At 30.8% G+C, this 24697-nt stretch overlaps 2 protein-coding genes across 2 annotated transcripts; one reads left to right on the top strand and one right to left on the bottom strand.

The window, feature by feature from the left end:
- Positions 1–1616: 1616 nt before the first annotated feature.
- LOC130441649 (60S ribosomal protein L19) lies at positions 1617–5138 on the bottom strand. Its single transcript, XM_056775425.1, has 4 exons — positions 5060–5138; positions 4764–4870; positions 4541–4704; positions 1617–2008 (listed from the first exon to the last, which is right to left on the bottom strand). Exons 1-4 carry the CDS (start codon positions 5062–5064, stop codon positions 1685–1687), a joined length of 600 nt encoding a protein of 199 aa, XP_056631403.1. The 5' UTR covers positions 5065–5138; the 3' UTR covers positions 1617–1684.
- A 702-nt stretch (positions 5139–5840) lies between these two features.
- On the top strand, positions 5841–12782 carry LOC130442055 (asparagine--tRNA ligase, cytoplasmic). The gene is made up of 9 exons (XM_056776030.1): positions 5841–6151; positions 6206–6343; positions 8403–8606; positions 8747–8967; positions 9258–9448; positions 9529–9759; positions 9864–10113; positions 11951–12162; positions 12427–12782. The coding sequence occupies exons 1-9, from the start codon at positions 6130–6132 to the stop codon at positions 12608–12610; spliced, it is 1653 nt and encodes a 550-aa protein (XP_056632008.1). The 5' UTR covers positions 5841–6129; the 3' UTR covers positions 12611–12782.
- Positions 12783–24697: the final 11915 nt, after the last annotated feature.

Raw genomic sequence — 24697 nt, 5'->3', positions numbered from 1 at the left:
ACATTATAAAATTAAGATACCGATACATAGTACGAGCGCAAAAGACGGACAATAGAATCAATATGTTTTATGGACTAATTTTACAACCTAGGCTAAAGCTGAAGATTTAACTAAAATTCAAACTATGGTTTGAGCTATAGTTTAAATCAGGAATGAATAAGATTGCTCTATTTTACAGGTCACAGATAAACATTTTTCTGCCAGTTGTGACATTTGTTGAATTGTTTAAAAATGTTTAAGAATGAAAAAAAATTAAGAAGAGCAAAACATTGTTCAATATCTATGAAGTATAACTTTTGGTTTACATCGTGAGGAATTACAAAGAAACAGTCGAATCCAAACAAAGAGTAAACTTGAAAGGAAAAAAGTTGGAGGAATTCGCAAGGGAATGTCATGATGAAAATAACAAAAACGATTATGTTTTCTATAGAACCCCAAAAAATTCAAAAAATGTGGGACAAATTTGTTCTATAAAGAATAACTTGTTTGCTGGGTATGTCGACAATGTTGATAATTTCTTCATCATCATTGTAGATATATCAAATATAAAGTGCAAATTTTTAATCATTTTACCAAAACCCTTTCCAAGATTGTAAAAATGTAAACAAGTTAGGTTTGGATCCTCCGGTTCACGCAAAGTTTAAGCTACACCTAGACCGCCGGTATCGTTTAAAGTTTATCAGTAAACGCCATCCATAAAACGTGAAAAAACCGTATCTTTAGTTTAAATCGACGTTTGAGGTTTAAACTTCACTTGTAAAATTGGGCATAAATTATTGGATCCCTCAACTAGATAATGAAATATGGTTAGAATAAGTTACACACTGTGGTCTAAAGTACCTTAGCACAATATTAATATCTTGAAATACTGCAATTCAATAAATTTCTAGGAATTTATTTAAAATTTACTCACGTGAACGAATGCATTATCAAAAAGATTAATTAAAATATTTTGGTTATATAATGAAATGGCATGAAGTTACATAAATTTAAACTAGCAAACACTTCAAAAAAATATGTTTAGCTCTAAAATTTAATTTAATTAATAATTTTCTACTGATAAATGTAAATATAAATAACCATATTTTATTGTTTTTAAAAAACCTAAATAAAAACAAATTAACAATATTTAAGCACAATTTATGCTTTTGTGAACTTACTCTTGCCAGAGTAACCAATATTTAATTCGATATATGATGAATTAAATCTTAGTACTTTTTGAAAATACTATTTAGGAGTAAGATAGTTACTCCCTTTTGATAGGGTAGACTTGAACCTGGCGTTGTTTAAAAACAAATAAAAACATAATGGCATGACTGGGACTATTCCTTTTTTCACTAGAGATAGTCAATTATAGTTCTTTTAGTTTTTAGATTATTTATATTCATTTTCCTAGTTTTCACCTATTTTAATAAATACATTGATCATAAAAAGAATTTTTAAAGTTTCGTCGCCCGTAGAATCATAACAGAAAAATAAAGTTTAACCCTTTCGCTGCAGGAAGCAGCTTAATCCGTTAAAAGAATTTGTTGGTATCGCGGAAAACGAGCATTTCCAACGGTGGGAGGGTTAGCAGGAGGAAAAAATATATGACGTTCCCCTGGGGATACAGTATATAAACATGTTCAAAGTTTTTATTAAAAAACTATTATCATTTTTATATTTTTATTACTGAATAAAAAATTTATTTCTTAGCAGCAGCAGCTTCATCTTCCCTCTGATAATTTAGCAACACTTCCTGCTTTTTAGTCGCAATACGTTCTTCACGTCTTTCCCTAGCTTGTTTCACCTTCATTCTTCTGGCATTGGCCTGGTCTGCCAACATCTTGGCACGTGCTTTCTCTGCCTTCTTTTTGTGAATGTATTCCATAAGAACACGCTTATTTTTGAAAACGTTACCCTTGGCTTTCATGTAAAGTGAGTGGTAAAGATGTCTGTCAATTTTTTTAGCTTCACGGTACTTTTTCAATAAACGACGTAAGACTCGCATACGTTGTATCCATAATTCCTATAATTCAAGATAAAGAGATCAGTCATAATGTAATTATACCATTCCTTAGAAGCTTGGCATAATCAAGCACCTATTTTATTTTTTTATCTATTAATGTATGTATATGTTCCCAAATCCTTTCAAGGAGTTGGAACATTTTAATAAATGGCTGATGTCTATAAAAAATACCAAAATAATGCAAGGAATTTATTATGAAGTTTAACTAATTAACTTATTGTTAATAAGATCACAACTAATAAATTTACAATTTTTTTTGTTAATAGTTCTAAAAATTTCATCTTAGGGGATACTGTATCTTGAAAATATACCATTTTGAGAAATAAAAAACAAATTGGGAAGTTTATTAGTTCTTAGATAGCAGTATGAACAACCTTCAAATAATTTATCCAGCAATAATAAATTTCATATTAGTACTTCAGGTTCAGACCCCCAGTCGCTGTTAATTCGAATAAATACCATAATATTGTAGGTAATAATAGATAAGCATTTTAACAAAACAAAAGATGTTTCTTTCTTTGTCAATGGCGGATTTACAGACTTGCCGCTTGCATTAATCTTCAACAGCATATACTAATCTAAAATTCGATTTCATAGTTAATGCTTATTAAATTTTTTATGAATGAAATTTCAACTTTATAATTTATAATATTTTTTGGTATTACAGTTCAAGTTGAATTATAAAAATATGACAATACAATTTTGCTAGCCTATGAATTAACAACATTATGATTGTAATAGTATATTTTACCAAGCGTTTAGTATTATTCATGAAGACATTTAACTATTCAGTATACTTATTCATTTTTATTAAATTACTTCTATTTCTGTAAAAATTTTGAAACTCACCTCTGTTTAATTAATATTTTTTTTAATATTGTAAGTAAATCAAAATAAAAAGTGTGACCAAAATTTATTGCACCTTGAAATCTGCTGCCCTAGGATACAGCCTGCTGGCTAATTTACCACATTTATGTACTATTTATATAATTTTATTATTGTTATTCAAATATTAAAATAAAAATTTAGTGTTATCAAATTATTTTATCAATAATTGAATTACAAAACAACTACTGCAACATAAACCAATTGCTAAGAACATTGATTTTGCCATAGTTTGTATGATAAAATGATAATATTAATACTAATTTGTTGATTTTCTAGAAATATTCCAGTGTTAACTGCTGCTATCTCACAATTTGAAGACATTATTTCAGAAACTGAAATTACTGTTGAATAAATAATTCAATAAAAATTAAGAAAGTAATGTAACAGTTTCATTAAAATAATTCAAAATTGTTTACTTCTAACCCTTTGATTTTAAATTAGTAATCACACAACTTTTTCGAGGAAAATGAACCAAAAAATTATGCACAAATGGAAATTAAGGAAAATTTGGCAAAGAACACATGCTCTGACTGACAAGGCTAAGTTGAATCAATACAAAATCTGCCGGATTTGACCTAATTAGTGCAAAATCCTGAAAAAACTATTGAATAAGAGGTTGACTTTTCTAACTGTACAATACAGTATTAAGAATAGGTTATTTCCCAATTTTGTGGAAAGTAACCCAAAGGATACTAATCCAAGGAAACCTATTGAAGACACTAAATCTTACAGACCAATTAGCCTATTGCCTGTTATGTCAAAACTTCTAGAACAATTACTTATTGAGACAATAGATTCTAAAAGTCAGCAGACTTTTAGATAAATAATTACCAAATTGGATCTAGAGAGCAACATATCCTTATAGAATAATTTCATCAGTCATATAAATAAAGAATATTGTTCAGCTGCCTTTTTATATATTCCTCAGGCAGTTGACCAGGTTTTGCATGATGACTACTATACAAAATCAGGAAAAAACTCCCACACATCCTTCTCCACATCCTAAACTCCTATTTGCAAAACAGGTACTTTGAAATCACATCAGACCTTACAATTATTTCAAGAGTTCCACGGGGAAGTGCACTTAGCCTGAACTTCTATCTTATGTACACAGTTGATATTCCCACAAACAATGTAACTATTGTAGCATATGCAGAAGACACTAGACTAGCATCTCATCAGAACCCAACTATTTCCTTTCATGTATTGCAGACAAACTTAGACACCATTTCCTTGTGGCTAAAAACTTTGAGAATAAAAGTAAGTAAAAATAAATCTATTCATGTTACATACACCTAACAGAGTGAGAGACCTGTCCAACAGAATATGAAATGGGCATCTTTTACTGCATCTAACTCAATTATAGCTATAGTACTCAGAATTATTGTAAATGATTCATGGTTTGTACCCAACAGTGTTATTGCCCATGGCCTTCAAATTAAGTCAGAAATTTTGTCACCATATTGGCTCAGCCTCTAATAAGATCTCCATCCTAAACTAATTTTTTTATATGTGAAATGAAATTGTCACTAGGTAATTTTACTAAAAGATAACTTTTAACCAACAAAAACGGGGTTGTTAAAAAAATTAATCACATAATAAACATTAATTAGATGAAATAATACGAATTATATGACATATTACCTTCTGAGGAGTACGGGCATTGGCTGTACCTTTCCTTTTACCAAACCCACAATGTCTTCCTTTCCTACGAGCCTCAGTATTCTTACGAACTCGAGCACGAGAATGTACTGCTACCGGTTTTTTGATTATAAGACCGTCCTTAATTAATTTACGGATGTTCTGTCCTAATAGTGAAAACAAATAGTTTAAGATTATTAATTTATAGGTTAACTTTAGTACTTACTTGAGTTTGTGTTAGCAATTTCGTTTATTTCATTAGGATCTAACCAAACTTTTTTTCTTCCACATCGCATAACAGAGGCTGCTAGCCTCTTCTGAAGTTTTAACGAACTTAAAAGAAAATATAATGCGTTAAAATGGTGGCACCATGTGGTGTAAGATTATGATATATCAATTTTGGATTATAAATAACAAATTAAGCGTAAATTAAGATTGTGTTGGAGTATTTGATATAAGTTTAAAATAATCTAATTTTAACGATTAGAAATAATGAATATAATAATAATATTTTCAACAAACCTCATCGTTCACACACACTTCTCAACGTGTACCCAGAAAAAGGAATATAGTTATCAATACTGCCAACAGAATTAACTTAGTGTCAACAAAGTTTTCACTTGTCAGTTGTAAGACAGCTATTGAAAATAGTATGACGTCTTTGGAATTATTCCAATTCACATACTTCTCAAAATATTTGAACTCATTTTTATATCTGTATGTATGTTGCCACTAACCCATAGTTTCACTAATAAACTCAAAAGGGAGAAAATGTAGGGAGCTTATTTCACCAAATATTAGTTGGCAGTATTGTTTTTTCAGTTTCCGAGTCCATACAAATATTGAAAAATTTCAAAATGTCACTCAAGAGTTTCAGATGCACAGAACATCTACCTAAAATATATAGTAGCTAGATCATTGAATTTTGATCTAGTTCTTTTTATCCCTAAATATATCTTTAACATAAATATGAATTCAAAATTTTCTGCTTTCAATTTAAACTTTTCCCAAATGATGTTTGCGATTTTTCTGAAAATGCATTATATAGAGCTGTTAGACATTGGCGGAGACTAAAATTATTTAGAGGTGCCAACTAAAGGTGTACCGTTGAATAGTCTAGCTATTGCCATAAAAACCAGGAGACGAAAAATTTTAATCACACACTAACTTTTACTTTGCTGTGTGATATTTCGACTGAACCGTATGTGGTTTATCTGTGGCTGAACCAAAGTTTTATTAGAAAATGTTTTAAAACCGAATACTGATACACTCACAAAATCTCGTTTGCACATGCTCAGTTGACATTCAATTGGTTTAGTTGAAATTGATGGGAGTCTATGACTTTTGAGAAGGTAACCTATCTTTAATGTGGCATATGTTCTCTATAATATTTGCGTGCTAATAGTAATGCATTTTCTTTTATAATTGTTATATGATCTTTTGTAATGGTAATCTAGGAATTCCACTTATCATATAGATTATTAATAATCAGTAATATATCGCAATTTGCACTATTTTCAAATTTCATCACTTTAATTTAAGGTTTTGCAAACATAATAATAAAATAATATTGTTTTTAAAATATCAACACTATGTCTGGAGAAAATAAAGAACGTAAGTTTACTGCATGAACTATATTATAATTGATACATAAATACATTATTTCAGCCATTTATACATCTGAGAAAAATGGACATGATGAAAGTGGAGATGGGACAGAACAAAAACCATTTAAGACTATATTGCAAGCTATGCGACATGCTGGCTCTGAACCGTTTCCTATAATATATGTGGATGGAAAAGAAGGTATTTTATTCTTTTAATTTCAAAATTAGATGGACTGATGAAATTGCTGGATGAATTTCATTTAACCCTTTGTTGCATGCGTTACTTGTTTTATTTACAAAAAAAACTCTTGAATCATTAAACATTGTTTTTATTGTGTATTTTATTAAAAAAAGTTCTGACGTGTGCTTTTTACATAAATAAATTCATTGAAATAAATTGCTTAACAGAAAACAGAAAAATTAATGCTCAGTTATATAAGAATTTTCATGCAATCTATTTATAAATGAAAAGTTAAGAAACAATTTTTGTCCTTATTTAGGCACAAATATATCTGACATTAATTGCAAAGGGTAAGCTGCTTACCTAAGTAGACAACAAAATTACTCTTTTATTGTCATTTCAGCAAATATAAGAAATTACTACATTGTCTATTGTGGTAATTTTCTCGGCTAGTCCACGACTTGTTTTATTAGTTTTTCAGAAGACATTTCATAACATGTTATTCTATTTAGTCAAGTAGTCTCTAATGTCAATGATTTTAACAAAATAAACTTGAGGACCCTCCCATCTGTTACACATCATTATCTCATATGCTTGACTTGGCTCACATTTGGATTCCAGTAAAGAAGGGGGCCTTACCTATGACAAAAAGAGTTTACCAATGATCTCTTCCAGTTATTTAGTGTAATATTTGCCAGATTGTTTATATTATCTTGAACAGGTTTGATTCATCTACTATTAATTGAATTTGGAAATAAAAATATGAAGAAATCATTTATAATCAGAAACTATAGCTTTTGTGTCAATTCCTTCTTACTGGTGATGGTGAAAAATACTTGTTATGTGATTCACCAAGAAATTCACAATCTCCAAGTTCTTTGACGCTAGGAATTGTACTGCCGAAAATTTTTTTCTGCACTCGAAATAATTAATGTATTTTAAATTATGTGCATTTGAAGCCTTATGTGATTACAAACAAAATTATTATATTTTATATGATACACAGGAAACTATATATACATATATATGTACTTTATCATATTGTTTTATAAGTTAACTTTTCTTATTAATTTAAAAATAATATTTTTACCAGAGAAATAAGACATCAAATATTCTAGAATATTTTCAATTTTACAATTACTTACCTTATATTTGTGAGTGTTTGCCTATTATTGCACAGCACTCATTATTAGTACAGAGTAAGACCATACTTCTTGAAATACATTGTTGCCACATTGGAAAAAAAATAAGAGAAGTATGGAAGTGAAAAAATTTGTAGTAGTGATATTTAGAGTCACTTACTAACCCTATATCCATAAAGAGATGTCTATGCGGTAGAGGGTTAAAGATGAAAGAAACTAAACTTTATTGTTTAGTTCATCAATTTAACTTTGGATATACTTACGTATTATTAAAGTTTACAAGTTATGAATATTTTTTATTGATAATGAAATATTTTAATATAATTTATGATTATGTTGATACTTTTATCTCTATATACATTACCAGTGAAAAGTTTTTGACCACTCTGGAATCCATTCAGTTAATTTCAAAATATTTCTCTTTCATATTGTCAATTAAAATGGGTAAAATCGACAAACTATCAGTTGAAACTTGCTTTCATAGTCCAAGCAAGAGTAACCATAAGTACCATTGCAGCTGAATTAAAATAAATCACAAACCACAACTGCTGAATATAAACGTTTTATATTGATCAGTAAAGGAGGAGAAGAGCGGGTGAGAGTTTTATGGAGTGATGAGTCAAAGTTCAAGGTTTTTGAGTGAAGGGTATTTGTGCTAGGTCAAAGTATTATTACATCCATGTGTACTGTAAAACACAGCGAAGGCGAAGGGAATGCCAAAATTGTGCGCCAAAATGATAAAAGCAAAAGAGGATCACACTGATGAATCAAAAATTTAAATATGTTACAATTACAGACTATAATTTCATTATTATGGGCAAAAACTTTTGACCTGTAGTGTATCATTTACAAATTCTACTTACTTTTATACACACCAATAGTATAATTTTGATATATACAATGCATTTGAATCTATTTTGTTTATTTCATTTAAGATATCAAATATGAACCAGCAGCTAAATCCCAATTGAAGAAAATTCAGAAAATTTGGGTTAGACAAAATTACAAACAGGTTGATAAATCTAAAAAGGAAGAAGAAGATGCTGAAAAACGAAGCAAAAATTTGGATGATGCAAAAAAAATAGTTATTCAGGAAGATGAAACATTGCCTCAAGCAAAAAAGATAAGAATTTTTGAAGGTTAGAGTTAATTTGAGTAAGCTCTGTAAATTTTAGTTTTTAAAACTTAGTCTTTTCCCACAATTACAATTGCAACTTGACTATTAAAGATCCAGAAAAATTTATTTATTGTCCTATATTTGACTTGTTTGTAATTTTAGGAAAAAATTATAGGAATCAAAGGGTGAAAGTTTATGGCTGGGCACATAGAATTAGAAGACAAGGAAAAAATTTGATGTTTATAACCCTAAGAGATGGTACAGGATTTTTACAATCTGTTCTCAATGATAAACTGTGTCAAACATATAGTGCACTTATTTTGCAAACAGAATCTTCTATAATTTTATATGGAACTATTAAAGAACTGCCCAAGGGAAAAACGGTAGGTAAAACAAAGTAAATAATATTTTGATTTCTTCTGGAACTTTTAAAAATCAAGTTATTCATGTTTTTTAGCAAAAAACAATTTTCAACAGAAAATATAAAGCGAAATAAAAAATGACACACAGCCATATTTTATTTACTGCTTAATTGAATAACAACTTCTATACCTAATAAACAAATTTTTTTTCTGCTGAATTTGATAAAGTTGAAATTATTTATAATAAAATAATTCTTTGCTGCACAATAAAGATTTGATGTTCGTTATATGATGTTTTACTTTTATTTTAGGCTCCTGGAGGTCATGAGCTTATTGTAGATTATTGGGAATTAATTGGTTTAGCCCCACCAGGAGGAGCAGATGCAATTTTAAATGAACAAGCTTTACCTGATGTTCAGGCAGAAAATAGACATATTGTGATCAGAGGAGAAAATACATGCAACGTTCTTAGGATACGCTCAGTTCTACTACAAGCATTTCGGTAAGATTCCAAAATATTCGACACCACATGAGCACAAATGAGATAATTGTAGAAGTGTATTATATTCCTATATATTTTAGAGATCATTATACAAATAGAGGTTACTGTGAAGTTACTCCACCTTCTATAGTACAAACGCAAGTTGAAGGAGGATCGACTTTATTTAAAATGGATTACTTTGGAGAAGAAGCTTACCTTACTCAGAGTTCGCAGCTTTATTTGGAAACATGCCTGGCATCTATGGGGGATGTTTATTGTATAGCAGAAAGTTTTAGGGCCGAACAAAGTAGAACCAGAAGACATTTAGCTGAGTGAGTAGTAGCATTATTTTATTTTTGGTTCAAATGGTTGAAATTCAATTTTAATGTTATTTGCTTTTGAATTATTGGAACTTATGTGTTATCATATAATGCAGGTACACTCATGTAGAAGCCGAATGTCCCTTCATTACATTTGATGATCTACTAAATCGCCTAGAGGATTTAATTTGTGATGTAGTAGATCGTGTTCTAAAATCTCCTTATGGTTACATTGTCCATGAACTCAACCCGAATTTCAAAATACCAGAGAGACCATTCTTGAGAATGAATTATGCTGATGCAATAGAATATCTCAAGGAGAATAATATAACTAAAGAGGATGGGTCATTCTATGAATTTGGCGAGGTAAAATTTAAATGTATTACTTATTACATTTAGCATAAGTTAAAATTATTGTATCATCAGGATTTGTGCAGAAGCAGTTAGTAACATAACTCGCTGGTTTAGTAAACAAAAAAACAAGCTTTATAGCAACATTTCATTTTATTCAGCAAGACAGTTTCCTTTGATATTGAAACAATCAGTGAAAAATTTTCCAACATTGCATTTCAAAGTTGTTGTTCCATTGTAAAGATACTTGGTTTCCATTTGAAAAAGTTCTTCATACCCAAATGTTTTGAAAACGATTCAATATGATATCTATGTGATATCATCTCTCAACTTCACTTTTTTCTATAGAGATTATCTGGACTTTATTCAACATTTTTTTTAATAAACTAGTCATTAAGCATTGTCAGACATTTTACTCTGCATACCACTCCATAATGATTAATTATCCTTATAGAGTTACTGTAATAGTTTTTCAATCAAGCTTTTGTCTCAATAGTATTTTTTCACTCAAAAACTGATGCTTAATGAACACATAACATCCTACAATGTTGTCCGATGCCTAATTGTTCTTATAGTTCAGATTTCCTACACTCATTGATTTTCTTATTCCATTCATCTATTATAATCTTAATATGTCTCTCCTGTGGGATCCCATTAATTATTTTTTTAATATCTCTCCTTCCACATCCTCTGCACATACCACATCAACTGCTTTTCTTCAATATGTTCTATAATTCAGGTTCATTTGCTCTTTTATTGAGTTGTTTATTTGCTCTTCTTAAGGCATGGCTTCTATTTTCTTCTTTAGCCGTTCTTTTATTCTCCACACTGCTAGCAACAGCATACAAAGACCTCCCTGAGATCTACCTTAACTTCTTAGGGTCGATAGCAGTGCAATTACAAACCAATCACCACAACTTCAGCCCTGCAGAGGAGCAAATCCTATATCAGGGCCAATTTTAACGAACCTTTCCTTCATAAAAAATTCTCTCATCTTACGCAACTGTATCAAAAAATTGCCTCATCCCACCCAAAATGTACCCAACAAATCTCTTTCTGCGTTTTCGCTCTATATACCAATTTAGGCTTCTAATGATTGCATTGTAGATCCTCGATTTTTGTTGTTTTCCATTTCAGTATTCAATTTAGAGAATTAGTTACTGTTCTTGCTCTGTTTATTCTACATTTTATTTCTGTATTATCTGTCCAATCTCAAAGGAGTGGGATTAACAGATCAGCTGTAAACATTGGGATCCCCAGCATCGCAGCAAGAAATAGATACTTTGGGTCGCAGTGTATATGATACCCAACATCCATACATAAATATATCTATCACATCTTAGTCAAAAATAACTTCTAGATCTTCATAGTTATCACATCTTGTTATAATTTCGTTGTTCCTAGTTGTATGTCGGCTCTTGATTTTAGGTCTCTTCTGTTTCAAAATTAGTTTTTTCAATAATTTTTGAAAGATAGATAAAATTGTCGTTTCCACTCTTCTTTAAGTCTTTATCAAAATATATGTAAACATAAACATATCAAAAGGTCTAAGAAATAAAAAATTATGGGACTGTAACAGGGTTACTTGAATATGTGCATCAGACTATATGAATTTGATTTGGACAATTTGATCATTGTTCATCTGGAATATAATATAATATGTTATTCTAATATCATTGCCCTTTGTTGTTGTATCTCCAAGCATTTTTTCTGTTATTAAAGATAAGTTTTTTTAACAGTTCATTTGTGGATAACCCTTATAACTACAATTCTAAATGAATGTTGAAAATAATTTGAACAAATATTATTGATAAATTGCTAAGCTTATATATAGATTTTTTCTTATTTTTAGGATATACCTGAAATGCCAGAAAGAAAAATGACTGATAAAATTAATAAACCTATAATGCTCTGTAGGTTCCCTGCTAACATTAAGTCATTTTACATGAGCAAGTGTCCAGAAGACGCGAGGTTGACTGAAAGTGTTGACGTGCTATTACCCAATGTTGGAGAAATCGTGGGAGGATCGATGAGGATATGGGATTTAGAAGAGCTATTAGAGGGGTAAATTCAAACGTTTTAACATTTCTAAATTTGACTGTAGCAAATCCTATTCAAAGATTTTGGTAGATTAATTAAAATTTGGAAAATACTTATTATTGTCATTCATTTAACCAATTTTTTGTAGTTTGGTCTATAGTTTAATTGTGTAATTTAATTCCAAATGACAGCTGTGGAAATGTTTTAATGATTTCATATATTATAAATTCATGTTTACTGTTTATATCTAATTAATATATTGGAAGTGTCAATTAAATTACTTTTTAGGTATAAACGAGAAGGAATTGATCCAGCACCATATTTCTGGTACACTGACCAACGTAAATATGGAACTTGTCCTCATGGTGGTTATGGCTTAGGACTGGAAAGATTCATATGTTGGTTACTGAACAGATATCACATTAGAGAAGTCTGTCTATATCCACGTTATTTACATCATTGTAAACCTTGAATAATATTTTTCATCGTTTTTAAACAGCATTTATTATCGCTGAATTACTAGGCTTGTATCATTTTCTCCTGCTTTGAATCTTTTTATTTTGAAATATTTCAGATTTTATTATTTTTTTCTTTCGTTACATGATCTTCACTAAATAAATTGATATAAATGCTAGAAGTTTTAATTTTGTCCTTAGTTTTTGAATATTTTATTAAATTACCCTATAAAATAAAAACAAAGAAATGCTTAAATATTATTATTATATAGGGGCAGATTCATTAATTTTCTACGAAAGTGTGAGCATTTGGATTGTCGATTTTCATGCTGATTTTTTTTTCGTTGAAATAACACCTCTTTCATTTATTTTTATTAATTTATATCTCAGCTTTTATATAACTGGAAGACCACTATTTTTAGTAAATCCCTTTTTTTAAGAAAAAAGGTTATTTCGTCTAAACTTTTATTAGGTTTAGTTGATTAGTTCCAATTAAATATCTGTTTTGGTTAAATGTTACCTGTTTATAAAACATTATTTTATGCACCATTTTTGAAGTTTGAAGACACGTCCAATAGCTTATTATATATTGCTTATCGATGTATACTTTAGTGAAATTTACTAAACTTGCTTGTTTCCTATCCTCCCGTAAATTTATAGCCATTTATAACTAATCGAATTTCAAAAAATTGCTTTTAGATAGCCAAAAATTTTTCTCAGAATTTCTACGCCCCTAAAATTTTCAGGAAAGTTACTATTACAAAAAAAACCTCATTCTGGAATTTGTTTTCAATTTATTCCTGTTATAAGACAATATGGAAATGTGTCTACTTCTCTATACCATAGTGCATTAAGCAAGAATCGCAGCTACAATGATAAAAGGAAAATGTAGAAAAGTCATTTATTCGGTTTGTTAAGCGGCTCTAAATGTAATCAGGTCCTAGAAGATTGAGTTTAAGTTGTCCATCGACAAAATACATGCTTCAACTACGATAGTAGACAATGCAAGCCTTCTGGAAAATGAAGACGTCAACATTTTAACTGAAGAATGATACTATTATTAAGGGCACCTAGATTCATAAAATTCTTTCAATGGAAAAGGAGAAAAAGCTCAAACTTGAAATGGTACGTGGAAGAACCAGTATCAATATTGTGGAGTCTGAATAAAAGGATGGGCATGGGCACGACACTTGAGATATATCGGGAATATATTAATAAATATATCTAAATAATAAATTTGTTACCTTAGAGCTATGTCCGTTTCGGAATACTTTTGTAATACTTGAACTTAAGTTTTGATTTCGTGTATAACTCTAATTATGAAGCTCGATGTCTTTTGATATTTTATTTTAATAGACTGTAATATTTCTAAAAATATTAAGAAAAAACTTTCCTCATTCTGGAATCTGTTTTCGATTTATTGCTGTTATAAGACAATACGTATGGAAATATAATCTTTGAGATGGATTTTATGTGTTCAAATTGGATATAACACAGTTCAGAACCTGATATTTAACTTATTAGTGGTCTTACTTGATTGTCAAAATCCTCATTATTTTCTATAATTTAGGATTTGACGATAAAGAGATAAAAAGAATTGTATTAATGAAACAAAATAGTTATAATTGTTTATTGAAAAAATAAACATAGAACAATTCGGTATAATTAAAATTTTTCTTGATCATGGTCGAACTGGGGAAATGTTCTTAAAAATTAAAGGAAATGGCACACACACATGTATTTTCCAATCATAATTTTGAAACGTGCCATTCGACTTGTTACGTTTTTCTTCAAATATTTTGAATATTTTCTTGTTCACACTTATTTTATCACAGTATATGGTCACTTCTGATTTTGTATGATAGTTTTCATATAAATTGGTATTTTCTTTTTATTTGGGGAACAGAACGAATAAAATAGAACAGATTCCTGTTTGGTTATATTTAAAAAAAACATGCATTCAGTTTTTTTATATGTTAGAGCATAAGTTCCTTTATTATCCAATATTAATTGTTCACCCGATCTTAGTACTAGTTATTTATATACTTTAACTGAGACCATATACCCTTTACCGGGAAAGTAAGGTTACACATTTTGAGGTTACATAAGCAGTTTTTCGTGTTTTTTTATTTTAGGAGTTTCTTGTGAAATCCATGTAATAAAATAAATGCAAAACGTCTAGGATCATCAAATTTTTCTTCCGACGAAAAAATACTTTCAATTAATATCATCGCAAAATTCAAAAACGTTATCGAAAACAAAGAAACGAAAAATATACAAATGAAGAGAAAAACTCGGCATTTGATATCTACATACCATGGCAGAAGTAGCTCCTGCAACATTAAAAGAAAAACTAAAAACCTACATAATGTAGACAGCAGCAAATTATTAGAAATTGGATAAATGGAAACTAGCTGATTAGAAAATGCAATTATGATTATCTATTTTTTATTTATGTTATTTTATTCTATTTTTCTGTGTAAACTCCCTCTGATATGTTTTGACGATACATGTTACCTACGCCATTGCCCTTAGGTAATCAGTCTAGATTGAAGACTCAACACTTGTTAATTGCTTAGTTGTTTGTTGTAATATTATTAAAAGCATTATTATAATGATAAACTTTCAGTCAGTTCTTAAAAACACATTTACAGTGAAAAAAATATAAGTTACATGTATTCAATAGAAACTTACAAGTCATTAGGAAACCCTTCAATCATATAGTTAAGCAACCAGTAATGAAAAAGTAGACTGTTTAATAAATATTTGTTATAGATTAAAAGGAAATTATTGGAACTACTTAACGATCGATTATTGATTTACAAAAATATTGAAATACTCATATTGGTTATTTCATATAAAAATTTCTTACGATTTTTTAAAATTTTTTATCATCCCGTCATTGAATATTGTTACATGAGCAAAAAAGTGCAAAATAAAACAAAATCCCAGAATAATTTCTATAGAAAATTATAAGTTATAGTTCTTACAATATCAATTGCAGAAGACGGAACAATCAATATCTCCTAAATACGCACTGCATTCATACCAAATTAAGATAAATAATGTTCACTCTCCGTATAAAATTCAGTAAACATATAACAAACCGTCAGTCCACGTGGACTCATGATATCTACTGTTTACCAATGAAAACATCGACATAAATGCATTTCTATTGGCCGAAGCTGTCAGAAGGCGTATGTACACAATTTATTGGAAATGCTCCTGCTAGACATTTATGTCTGAAAATATTATTCCTATTCCTGTCAATTATCGTAAAAAAGGCCCAACAAACAAAGAATTGCTTACTGTTATTAAAGGTCTAAACTTAGAGAAAATTTATTATATTGACAAGCTGTGCAAAGAACAGGGTCATACTCTTCTCAGACTACCCTCTTACTATTGCATATTTAAAATCAGAATTACGGAAATGTAATCAGTTTTCAGAACTGAGTAAAGAAGTTGTAGAAAGTTCTAGCAGCAGACCGCCAAGATCTTTGGAAAAACTGTGCTGAACCTGATATCAAAGAAGATAAGTATGTGGTATCACCCTCTATACAACCCTTTTTTTCTTTTGTTTTATTTTCTTTCATGTTTTTCGATTTCCAGAAAAAAAAACGAATGGGGTACAAAAACGGTTCAGTTTCCGTCTGGTACACTGTTTAAACCAAAAACCTTTACAGGCAGGTACATTTTACTCGTCTATTCACGTTTTATAATTTAATATTCATTTGTAGGACTATAATTAAGTGCATCTGTCGAAATAACGGCGTATAATGCCATCCAATTTATAATAATTCGATTGCCTTTTAACGAATACTTTCTCGCGTTAGATATACATATTTTTAAAAGTATTTATATAAATAATAAATTTATAAAATTGTGTATCTACGCCTATGGTAGAAAAAGAAATCTCGGTAAGGGTTTTTATAATCTGCAATTGGAAGAACTATATGTAATTATGACAAAGAACAAGACAATGACAGTTCATCGACAAAAAGTGAAAATCAAGAGATATAGGAAAGTTTTATTTCAAACTTTAACGATGAGAATTAATATAATAAAGTCAGAATAACATTATGAATTAAAATTTTGTACAATTCAATGAAATTATCTAGTTACTTCATTGGAATGAGTCACTATCATATACGAGGCATATTTTTTTAAGAAAGTACCGTTTTGGAATTAAAAAAAGAAGTGCAAAGATATCGCAATAATTTTATTTTTACATGAAAACCTGTACCTTAATCTACTTTTCTACATAATTTCCGTGAATAGTGAGGCACTTGTCATAACGTGGCACCAGTTTTTGAATACCATCCTCATAAGATTCCGCCGCCTCACTTGTTAACCACTGTTTTGACTTCGTTATCGTCCATTGAGTTTCCCATTGAAAAGATTTGATAAGATCTTTGGTGCGATTAGCCATATGTGGACGGGCATTGTCATGCAGCAAAACGATACCCTTATTCAACTTGCCACGTCTTTTGTTCTGGATTGCACGACGCAGATTGTTCAATGTCTCACAATAAGACGCTGCATTGATTGACTCATTACGAGGCCTCTAGCAATACTCCTTTTCTGTCCCAAAAAACTGTGCACATAATTTTCCGGGCAGAAATTGTTTGCTTAAGCTTCACTTTTTTGGGTGATGATGAATGTCGGCATTTCATGGATTGTTGTTTCGATTTTGGTGTGACGTAGGCCACCCATGTTTCGTCACCAGTAACAATTTGGTCTGAAAAATCTTCACCTTCATTGTGGTGTACCGCATCAAGGAAAGTTAATGCACTGCCTAAACGTTGGGTTTTATGCAAATCCGTCACCATTTTTGGAACTCAACGTGAACACAATTTCCGGTATGTCAAGTTCTCGGTCACAATGCGATACAAAACGCTACGAGAATATTGAGGAAAGTAGTCGCACAATGATGAAATTGTAAAGTGTCTGTTTTCTCTCACCTTCTCGTCCACTTTCTGCACCAAATCTTCATTAACGACCGAAGGACGCCCACTCCCTTCTTCATCATGCACATTTTACGGCCATCCTTAAATTCTCTCACCTATTTCATTACCATTCCATCATTCATAATGTTTTGTCCGTAAACTTTACAGATCTCACGATGAATATCGATCGGTTTTACGCCTTTAGCCTTTAGCACTAAGAAATGAACCTTATAGAAAAGGTGAAATTATCCATATTTGTAAAATGGCCGGCTCCATTATAAGCCCATATCTACAATCTTCAGAAAATCAAGATCATCTTCATATATGTCTTCTGCAGCTTTTATTACTGCCATTTTTTAAATTCTTTGAACAAAGTAAACCAAAAGAATAATTTTGTGTAATACCAATAGCGATAATAATTGTTTCCGCAGCGTTTCTCAGCACAAAATTACCTGAATTATAGACTAGAAACTGTTTCACTAAAAATCAAATCAGTTTAATGGTATCTTAGAGACTTTCAATGTAGGTGCAATTCAAAAAATAGAATTAAGCTAGTGTTGAAATTTGAACAATCGTTAACCTTATGAAACAAGTGGTTAGTATTTTCCATTTCTTTAAAATAACATTCGCTTACAAGAAACTAGTAAAAATTGTCAAAGTTCAAACAAACCGGAAACCAAATATATTTCACAAAACAATATTCAGATTCAGATGCCAATCCGCAAATTGCTGTTCTATGAGTTGTCTTACAATTTAGTCAGCAAATGAAAGATACCCTGTTGTCGAAAAACCCAATTTTAGTTAGATAGTCAGATAAAATGTTATTGATAAACCGGGCCTCATATTGTTTGTTATATAACTAATATTTTTTGACAAAGGACACGTGTGCATATAAAACTGCTTTCTACACGGTCTTACATACAGGTCTTGAAACGAAGGTAGTGAGAGTGGTTAGGTGTTACTCTGTGGCCGCCAGTACGGGGTTGTGATCGAGGGATGGGAAAATTGAATATTCAACTACAAATGAATTATTATAAGTATGTAAAACACTAAATAACTTAATTGGAGCACAGGTGGCATTGTATAACACAATGTATACATCCGGAAATGAGAATCACGCCGCTCTGTACAAATTGGTCTCGGTTTCAAGAATAGTATGCAAGACTGTGGTTTTCTATTACCAGTATTGCCAATATGACAAAACTGATAAAATGGTATCAAAATATTCAGTGTAAGATATATGAACAATAATTTTGCAAAATCATATTTTTGAGATTTATTTACATTTAATACTCAAATGTATATCAAAATATACTAAAATAGTGAAACAGGTTATAAATTTTTTGTTACATCAGTAAAACTAGGAAACTGAGTATCTTAACGTAACATTCTTTGGCTACGTCCATTATCGTAATAATGTTTTTATGTCACATAATCCGATAATTTAAACTTTATTCTATTCCATAAACAAACATGCTAGTTATAAGACAACTTTCTCCATCGATTCTTGGTATACTGGGAGATCCTACTATTATATAATACTAGATATAATTTCCCCAGATAATACAAGCACTATAACATCTATGAAATTGCTAATCATGCACGTGTTGAGAATATTGATTAACGAAATGTTCGTTTTAACCGAAATTTTTCTCGGAAAATTAAAATGTGGTTGACGATATGTCAACAACATTATGTTATGCATGTTTCGATAAACACAGAGGCGTAGCTTGCCCTAGATGGACCCTGAATCAAAATTTGTTGGGGGTCCTTTCACCTAAAGTGAAGCTCAAGTCGAGATTTTTCATAAACAACAGCACTGGTATTAAATAATAAAAAAACATTTATTGAATAAATGGGAGCCATTTAGCAAAACAGTTGAAATCCAATACACTGTTTTCGCCTTTTTTCGGCAAATTTATTAATTAAAATCAACCGTAGCAGAAGAGGAAGCTTCAGTCGAGATTTGCATCTATGATCAATAGGGACAAATTTGAAAGCCGTTCTTGTTTCATAGAGTTCCTTAGATCATTTTTTATAAATTTTAATTTGAAAAAACTTCTTCCAGCTGTTACAGTTGTAACTAAATGAGTTAGAAATAGAAAGCATGTTATTATTACCTCCGGAAAACTTGATGCAAGGCTATTAACTTTTATGAGTTATACAGATCAGATGTTTTTACTGTATTTTCCGGCATCTTTTTTATCATTTCACTTCATTAAGACTTTTTCCGGTTGTAAATCAATAGAATGAATAGAATACAAGTTATGAGATGATTGGATATTTTTCTAGAAATATTACATATTTTAAATTTTTCTCTTGATAATTCAAAAGAATGCAATGTTGCCTGAATATAATATTTATTTTTTAAACACTTACGATTACATTAGTAAATTTTTCTATGAAGTTTGTTATGAAACTATTCACTAATAATCTACTGGCCGGAAATCTTCATCATTTAAATCATCAAATAATTCGCTACAATTGCTTACAATATCATTCCAGATAGTATCGATATCTGGTGTGCCTGAATCAGTTGAGGCTGCATCTTTTATATTTATTTTTCTATTACCAGATGTACATATTGTTGCTGCGTTATAGTTCTCATTGGAAACGATTGAGGTGATCAATGCTTTCATTTGCTTTTGACCGATGGGTCCAAAGTAACTAAAATTTCTTGTTGTACCCAGTGGTTTTCTTTGTGATAAGAGTTGAAAAAATTTACAGGATAAAATCTTTACGCCAGTAAAGTACAGATTTCTCAAATACTTACAATTATTAAACATTTGACACAAAGCTCTGCTTTCAAGTAAATCGAGACTGTTTGTATCCACTGAATTCTTAATTCTCAAAGTTTGCAGATTTTTAGCGTATTTTGATAGTTTCTTGACAATTAAGTTAACTTCTCTCCTACCTTTTACTGTTACTTCAAGTTCTTTGAGCAAAGGAGAGTGTTCCAGCCACATACAAACAGTTTTTAAAGGAATATCTTCGTTAACAATCACTTTTTTCCAAAGACTGGGTGAACAAGATAAGTAGAACCATCTCTTGCAAACTCTTCTTAAAATATGTAGTTCTTTATGTGTCATGAAAGAAAAAACATATATCAAAACTTCATCGGGTAGCAGTCTTGTGTAATCGCAGTATCTTGGTCTCTTCTGCAAAATATAATTTTCGGACACGTCCGTGTTCAACGATCGTTTTGTAGAAGGGACCATGTTTATACACTCGATAAATTTTGTTAAATGCATCATTGAACGAAAAATGTTTGATACGCTGACATGAGGTGACGAGATGTCGAATTAGACTATTATATTTGACAGTTTAAGCTGGTTTCAATATGAATGTTGGAGGCAGATAGCGAATTCGGTCTGCGGCGGAAATAATTGGACAGATCGCCATATGCCCATCTTAGATATAGCTGATGCCAAAATCGCCTTTTGATTAACTTAATTTTGCCATATCGCGAAATATACACCTCCATTGAATATTCCGTTGCCCATCGAATTGTAAATAAACAACCTAACCTCAAATTCGTGCTAACGTGCAGTTTGTTCGTTTGTGGTTTTTGCATTATTCGTACAAAATTTGTAAATAAATCATTTATTGTAACAATGGAGGCTGATCAGCGTTTAGTTGATAAGCATACTTTTGAAGAAAAACTCATTATGTTGATTAAAAAAAAATAGTGGTACATAATAATTTTACCATCGTATTGACTAACGAGTAATATTTCAATATTTTACGTCAAGTAAAAAATAGTATGAGAAAGAAATAATGCAATGCAGAACTGAACTGACAAGGAAATTTCCTAAAATTAAAACTGGACGGAATGTTTTGGTAAAGATTATTAATGTCAATAGAGGACGTTTAGTTCTCGTAGTGTTTTGGCTGTTATATTATCGGAGAAAGAGGGTTTGTACCAACTTGGTGCATCAACTGCTGTTTTAGAAAAACTATATGTCAGAAGGGATTTAAAAATGATTTTAATATAATTTTTTTTTATAGCCTTGGCAAACAAATACATTGAAATCATTAGATGGATCCAATTCTTCGCAGGGATTTGTACGATGCAAATGTCGTACAATGTGAGGACAAGAAATGAAAATGTGTAATGAATAAAATAGTACTTCTTGTCGCAATACGTAATAAAATAAATGTAACGTTATAACTATCTACGTAATACATTACATTAATTTAAAATAAATGCTTCGATCGTTTCGGCATCGGCTTATGACGTATATAGGCATTTCGAGATGTATTCAAATGATGTTAAACTGATGCCGAATAGTATGGCAGTTTCGGCATCTGGCATGTCTTGTACGGATCTATGACGATATGTCCAATTATTTCGGCCGCGGGTCCAATTCGCTATATCCTCCAACAGATATATTTAAACGATTGGTTAGCGGCATGCTGCTATCGTTTGGTTCAACACCAGAGGTAACAAGCTACTATGTAGACACTTTGCAGACATTATCATATACAAATTTATTGTTGCTGATCCAGCGTTACGGTAACTGCGTATTTGAGTAGGAATCGCAATGGATTGTCTTGTTGAATTATGACTCAGAGTTAGGAATAAACCATTAAGTAGGCATGCGCAGTAATGTAAGCTTTTGTGAAATTGGTAACTGCGTAAATCTTGATTAGTTTAGATGCTTTGTGGAATATATGAGCACACCTTCGTGATAACAAAGACCAACAAGTTAAGCTAACACAAGTAGGCTACTACATCATATAGTACAATTGTTTATTTTGATTTGTAATTTGTGATTCTAACTGTCAAATAATCTAACGTAAATAAATTTAATAAGTAAAGGTAAGATTACTGCATATACTTCACTATTTCTAACAAGTTGATAAAATCTTCAAGTTAATTTGATGATAGTTGATTTATATAATCAAGACGTGAAATGTTGTGGATTATTTTATTAGAGACAAAGTGTATAAATGATGTACAAATTGGACTAATTTTCTCCAAATTACTGCTTATATCAAGCAATGAGGGTGTCTATTTATGTTTCTAACCATATAATAGGTAAAACAAATATGTTATTGTTTTTCGAAAAAGATTAATATATTTTTTAAGCACTTTTATTAACCTCAACCAAGGTAACCTCATAATATGCCTTTTGAATGCACAGAAGGCTTCTTTTCCTGTTAAAAATCGTTAACCTCGCAGGTAGCAAAAAAGAACTGATTGGACGTCAGAGAGCTTGCATGATACAATATGATTCGCCACTTCTTGGACGTTTCCTAAACTTCTCCAATTACTTTTTGAAAATAAATAATTAAGTACGAAGTATGAATTCACCTAAGGCAAATTCATTTTAACACACTAGTCGGCGAATGCCTTGTTTTTGGTATTATGAGGTTAAGCGAGATTCAGTGGGAACATTTTTATACGGCTAAAATATCATGTACTATATTATTGAATGAAGTCATACCAGTACCGTGAAAGTCCTATTATTTGAGATAAAATATGACGATCTTGTTTAATCTGCTCCAGTTCAGTATCGATGTTTTCAGAGACAACGACATATTTTGGAACGATCGGCCATATTTGAAGCCATTATATCAATTTATGTTTTCATTGATGTATTGCGATAATTTCAGTAGTCCTGTTTGAACAAATTTTGTTACCTTTTCACATATTTTCATTTGTTTTAGAGGTTGAAGGATGTTTCGTTCATTTCTAGACCTCAAATCTACCATACGCCCTGTAAATGGTCTTTGTACTACATTGTCACTGTTCAGATTAGAAATTCTATTAGAGAAGCGGCCTAACACATGCTCTTTTCATAATTCTATCCTATAAACTCTCACATCCTCTCCTTTTAATTCCTAATATTATCAAATAATACACGTTCGCATCTTTTTCCTCACACATGTGTCTGACTTCCACTGCCAAAGACAATCTTCTCAGTCTCTGGATCATCATTAGATATCCACTTTTTTCTAAGCTCAAGAGGAAGCTTTCTTGCTTCGAATGCTAGTGAAGACCTACGAAGTACTACCGGAAAATCATCAAGTGAAACTCGTTTCCAAGCCCCATCTTGTCGATCGTCGGTGTTGTAGGTTTCCTGCGGTTTTCCTATAACCTGGTGAATCCGTTCCTGAGCCAAATGGGCGACGATAGGCAACAATACAGTCACAGCTGTCCCCGTCTCTACATAGCAATCCATATCCAATTAAGTCACCCAATAATCACAAATGTTGTTTGGTTTGTCCAGCTTTTTTATGCTGTAATTATTTCATTTTTTTTTCTTTTTATCGTTAATGCACTGGTAGGTCGACATATATTTGATGAATTGATACCATACTAAAAAAACTAAAATCACTATAGCCCCAGCCCTGCAAAGGAAAAGCTTTTTTATATCAGGTAATCCTGAAATTAACCATATCTTATATAAAAATGTCGTATCCTTTTCAAAAACAACTCAAGGAGTCACACACGCTCTCTCTCCTTCTCTCTAGACATGTTTACATTACACTATCTGCCTTATTCTTTTCTGAATCAACAACGTATTCCTGATCCACAATAGTTGATAACCAACCACCATGGTATTTCAATACAGTTATATCCCCCTAGGGCGAAATCTTCGTGAGTGATATTTTTCATTTTTGAAGTCAACACAGTAAATTTTTTGTTTATTTTGTTGAATAAGCTGAATAATTAGTATATAAATTATTTTGACTTTGTCATTTTCCAAGTTTAGATTATTTAATCATATATTATGATTTCTCAATGCACCTTATATCTAATTTTCTCCGTGTTTATAATAATTATGTTCGCGCTACTTTCACAAATTTCAACTAACACATTAAGGTAATTTAGCTTCAAACGTTGCACTTTGCAACCACGAGTGTCGAATTAAAAAGTAAACTACCGATGGAACTGTATTAAATTGTGAAAATATGTCACGATCTAACTGAAATTCTTTTCATTCCGATATATTACATAACAAAAGGAGAAAGAAAACATAAATAAAACTTATTACTTCCATTCGAGCAAACAAACAGTTTTATATACCCACATCTCGCCTTTCTCTATTAGTACAGGCAATTTTATAATATCTAATATCAGAAATGGGATTTGATTCGAAACTCTTCCAACTCTGTCCAACCGATTGTTTTTCCTGTGATCAGTTTTTC

The sequence above is a fragment of the Diorhabda sublineata genome, chromosome 3 (assembly GCF_026230105.1).
Source record: "Diorhabda sublineata isolate icDioSubl1.1 chromosome 3, icDioSubl1.1, whole genome shotgun sequence".
NCBI lineage: Eukaryota > Metazoa > Arthropoda > Insecta > Coleoptera > Chrysomelidae > Diorhabda > Diorhabda sublineata.
The sequence above is the reverse complement of the archived record's forward strand: the minus strand, read 5'-3'. Positions and strand labels throughout refer to the sequence as shown.